At 31.3% G+C, this 4,994-nt stretch overlaps 1 protein-coding gene across 1 annotated transcript in view; it reads right to left on the bottom strand.

The window, feature by feature from the left end:
* Positions 1–534: 534 nt before the first annotated feature.
* The window catches only part of LOC108746557 (liprin-alpha-1), a 306,428-nt gene continuing 301,968 nt past the window's right edge, over positions 535–4,994 (bottom strand). Inside the window, exons 21-23 of the mRNA XM_018483406.1 lie at positions 1,585–1,741; positions 1,400–1,516; positions 535–1,317 (exon numbers count right to left, since the gene is read on the bottom strand). Coding sequence (XP_018338908.1) covers positions 1,231–1,317; positions 1,400–1,516; positions 1,585–1,741 — 361 coding nt within the window. The 3' untranslated portion in view covers positions 535–1,230. The remainder of the gene's footprint in view (positions 1,318–1,399; positions 1,517–1,584; positions 1,742–4,994) is intronic.

Consider the following 4,994-nt stretch of genomic DNA (forward strand, 5'->3'; position numbering starts at 1 on the left):
TACGCCCGTATGTGTATGCGCGCACGTGTGTTGTGTACACATCATACTCATCAACATTATAAATTTATGTTTCGCTTTTAAAATAAAGTTTTGTATAATTTGTAATCTCATAGACATTAAAATGAATTTGATAACAAAATTATTCAGTTATTTACATCTTCCTAATAGCGAATTCGATTGGATGCATTAATACGTTAATTTATGTACCATGGTTTCTATGTGCACTAGTGCACATGGTACATAAATTAACGTAAAAATACATGTCTAGTATAAATATAAAGACAGATTATGAAATCCTCAATACATTTAATTGTGCTGAGTAAAATCTGTATTTTGTAATATTTCGAAATATTTGCATTTTACTTTTACACAGATTAAATCAGTGTACAATAGTTTTAATATGCACTAGTGCGCACGAGTACGTCCAAAACGAATTCGAATTTATAATTTTAGCAAAAAGAAATGACAAAAAACATTTTGTAGAAAAAAATTTAATGTTTTTAACTTATTTTTTAATATAGATGTACTTTTCGATCGTATTACCAATTACAGGACACCTTATATATGAACAATTTCCTCAAAAGCAACGATATTGTTAACTTTTAACTCCTGTTTTTCCACTTTCTTGTGCGATACAAAGTATTAACTTATCCTGCCTTAAATATTTATTGAACATTATAAGTACACACGTCATATCAAGTCGTACAACAAATACACTCTATTATATGATATCATAATACTGAGGCTTATCGACTTTATTAACAAATCAGACTAACTCAGAGAGAATTATTGTCATAATAGTCTGCAATTGATATCTCGTGCTTTTAAGGAGAGTGCTATATTATTCTTTTCCGTGTCTAGTAATCCAACATCGATTTGTCTGCTACATTTCAATATCTATATGAAAAACTGCTCGAAATAACTGCCTCTTATCTTCTTTATCATAAAAAGTATATAATGCTTGTGGCGTGTATGCGGCATAAAAATCGATTAGATGAATCCTTAAATATCGAATGTATCGTGTAAACTTATCATAACAGCTTATGTCAAAACACACCTCAATATTACTAAATGTTACATTTGTCATAACAATATGAAGATATTCCTAGCGTGATACTTAAAGCTCTTATAACTTTTATAACACACTTGCGCATAGATAATAGCAATAGCTGGGGTTTTGGACTAGACATGATGTGGTTGAATATGAGCCAGCCGACTTGATGAGATGGATCAGGATTTCAGACTGTTCTCATCCAGACGCCTTTCCGTCGCTATTGACAAGAGATTAGAAAATTCCATCTCTAACAATTGTCTCGCCTACGAAAATAATAGTACTCATATTCTTATTACAATATAATTAACAGAAGTGTAAAGTTCCATAAACGTTTGTCGCACTTACCTGTGTATTCTGTGTAGGAATCTGTAAAGTTAATGCAAAACTATTTGCATCAAAACTTTCATCTAGGGCTATGAGCGCACCGTGCACACCCGATTCTAAGAGATTATTTCCATATTCCTATAATTACAAATTGGATGTTAATTTTTTTCGTAAATAATCAGTCATAGCAATGAAAAATGTTCTACCTTCAAACCAATCGATTGTACCCATCTTATGACACGATCATTACTCCAAACAAGTACATCTATATTGGCACCTTCTGCTATTCGTCTTCTTTCCTCTAATTGTTGTCTATCATAATTTAATCGTTTTAAGCAGGAAATACCGTACTGCAAACTTGTTCTGTAATAATATATTCATAATATTATAATATCATAATGGTGATAGGAATGGCAAATAAGGGGCGTTACTTCTAACGCCATTATTTTTGCAATGATGTATCGCCATTACTTTGATATAATAATGATTTGGTAATGATGTTATAAACTTTTTATGATTAATAGTAACACCATAACGGATTGGAATAGTTACTCATTATTTCTCAAATAACATGCATGTTGCTTAAGAGGTATAAAAGACGTCTTTTACATATAACAGTGCTCGGCATTAGATGCACATTTCTGGCCGATTCCGGCGCGCGACCCCCTCTCCTCCCCCTCCTACTTAAGACTTCGTATGGAAAACACGGAATTTCGTCAGATTCACATGTTTCTTGACTTCAATCTTCATAAGTCTGTTATAGAAACTTCTCGATGTAAATGTATAACAATTATTGAATGGTTTCTGATAGGCAAACATTGTTGTGACGAAATGTTTTAAAATATTTAGTATTTTATTAAAAAAAAAAAATAAATAAAAATTATTTTGTAAGAAGAATATTCTTTAGTAACGTAAGAAAATATAATAATATTCACCATTTGCTAACAAACTATATCTTCCAGGATATCGTTCTATAACTAAATCTTCTTAGTTCATTTAATTTATTTATTATAACTTTATAAATCTATCTCTTTCAGAGATAATTAGGTTACTGAATTTTTGTAAAAAAAAGAACTCAACAAACTGTACTTTCAAGATGCAGCTCTTATTTACTTTTGTTTTCAAATCTGATGCAGCATTCAAGGTATAATTTCATTAAGAAGATTATAAGGTAATATGTTAAGAATTACTTGAAAAAATTACAAATTATTCTAAATTGCATTTAAAAGTAATACAGAAAAATTAGAGATAGTTGGATCAAAATTTATTTCAATAAAAAGTAATATTTTTTAAATTTATACTTTAATAAAAATATATGAAAATATATTATAAAATAATGATAAAAATCTAAATTTTTTTATGTAACTACCTTATGAATTCAAAAATATTTATGTAAAGTTACATGGAGACATTAATTGTTCAGTAAATAAATAAAATATTTATTTGTTATAAACTAATTGGTAAATCTCAATGAAATTTTGCATTTTTAGTACTTAAAATATTTATATAAAAAAATTAAGATTTTTGTTATATTTAAAATTTTTGTTTATAACAATAAAATTAATATCAAATAAAATAAATAATCTATAAAAATGTGTTGCTTAATGAAAACAGAATTTGAATACAACTTTCACATATAGTATATATGTAGTTTGTTTAAAGAATAAATATTAATATATGTGTTTTATGCCTTTACAATTTCCTTAAATTATCAGTGAAAAATCTTATAATAATGCGATTTTTATCGAATGCTAATTGTGAGTGACTTCCTTCTTAGGAGAAATTAAACTCCGCTGCATCCCTCCAGTGACAGTGCCGTATACTACTCGCGAGTGAGCAACTTTAATGAAGAGTTTTTGAATGTATCTTTTAAAATTATCTCAACAATGATTAATTAGCTATTATGTAACTATTACATCTTATTTGTCTACATAAAGTCTACATAATTATTTAATGTAGTTGAGTCACTATTTCACTGTCAATTATTAGGAGAATAAACAAGTTTCCGCCGTTATCAAAAATTGGGCATTTATTGTGAAAGAACGGTACCTAATGTTTTATTCGAAGTATTGTCTATCGCTAGCCACTACTTTTTCCCATCTTTCTGGCAGCATACGGATACCGCGTCGGAAAAACGCTTCATCTTTTGAAGCTATCCACGAATCGACCCAATTTTTGGTATCTTCATATGATGTGAAGTGTTGCTCAGACAGACCATGCGCCATCGATCGAAACAGGTAGTAATCAGAAGGAGCAATGTCTGGTGAATACGGCGGGTGGAGTAAAACTTCCCAATTGAGTGTTTCCAAGTAGGTTTTGACCGGCGCCGCAACATGTGGACGAGCATTATCATGCAGAAGAATAACTTTGTCGTGTCTGGAGTAGTAGGCGCGTTTTTCCTTGAGTGCTCGGCTCAATCTCATCAATTGTGTTCGGTAGAGAGCCCCAGTAATGGTTTCGTTCGGTTTGAGCAACTCATAATAAACGACACCTAGCTGATCCCACCAAATACACAACATGAGCTTTTTCCCATGAATGTTCGGCTTGGCTGTCGATGTTGAAGCATGGCCAGGTGGTCCCCATGATTTCTTCTTCTTTGGGTTATCATAGTGGATCCATTTTTCATCACCAGTGACTACACGGTGCAAAAAACCCTTTCGTTTATGCCTGGCAAGCAGCATTTCACATGTGAAAAATCGGCGTTCAACGTTTCTCGGCTTCAGTTCATATGGAACCCAATTTCCTTGCTTTTGAATCATTCCCAACGATTTTAAGCGATGTGAAATTGCTGGTTGAGTCACTCCTAATGTAAGTGCAAGTGCTTCTTGCGTTTGGCACGAATCTTCATCCAATAATGCTTCCAATTCCGCGTCTTCGTACACTTTCGGCCTTCCGCTACGTTCTTTGTCTTCGACGTCAAATTCACCGTTCTTAAACTTTTGAAACCACTCACGGCAACTTCTCTCACTTAAGGCAGCCTCACCATATGCTTCTACAAGCAATCGATGCGCCTCAGCTGCAGATTTCTTCAAATTAAAGAAGTAAATCAAAAGCTCCCGCAAATGATGCTTATTCGGCTCAAAACTCGACATTTTCGCACGAAAAAAGATATAAGATGCTGATGCAAAATCGCTAATATTTCAAGGTTATGTTCTTGCCAGATGTCCAACCTTACGATATGACGTTTTACAGCTGACAATTTTAACTATAACATACTGGTAGCGCCATTGTTTGTCAAACGACGGAAACTTATTTATACTCTCAATAATAATACACAAATAAATTATTAATATACTATATTTTCATAGTATTCAGTACTACTTTAGTTATCATTACTTTGTAAAATTAGTTACAGGTATTTAAAAAATTGCAAAGTTGTCAAGTTTATATATGTATAATTGCCACAATTATATCGTTTTCTCTTAGTGAAATTTGAATATTTTATCAAATTTTAAACGAAATCTTTACAAAGTGGCAAAATTCAATAGAATTTCAATTTAGGATTCAATTTAGAAAAATTTATTGAATTTTGCCACTTTTTTCAGCGATTTTCGTTGCAATTTAATCAAAAATTCATTATAATCACTATGTATGTATATATATATATATATATTAT

This window comes from Trachymyrmex septentrionalis, unplaced genomic scaffold (genome assembly GCF_001594115.1).
Source record: "Trachymyrmex septentrionalis isolate Tsep2-gDNA-1 unplaced genomic scaffold, Tsep1.0 scaffold178, whole genome shotgun sequence".
Classification (NCBI taxonomy): domain Eukaryota; kingdom Metazoa; phylum Arthropoda; class Insecta; order Hymenoptera; family Formicidae; genus Trachymyrmex; species Trachymyrmex septentrionalis.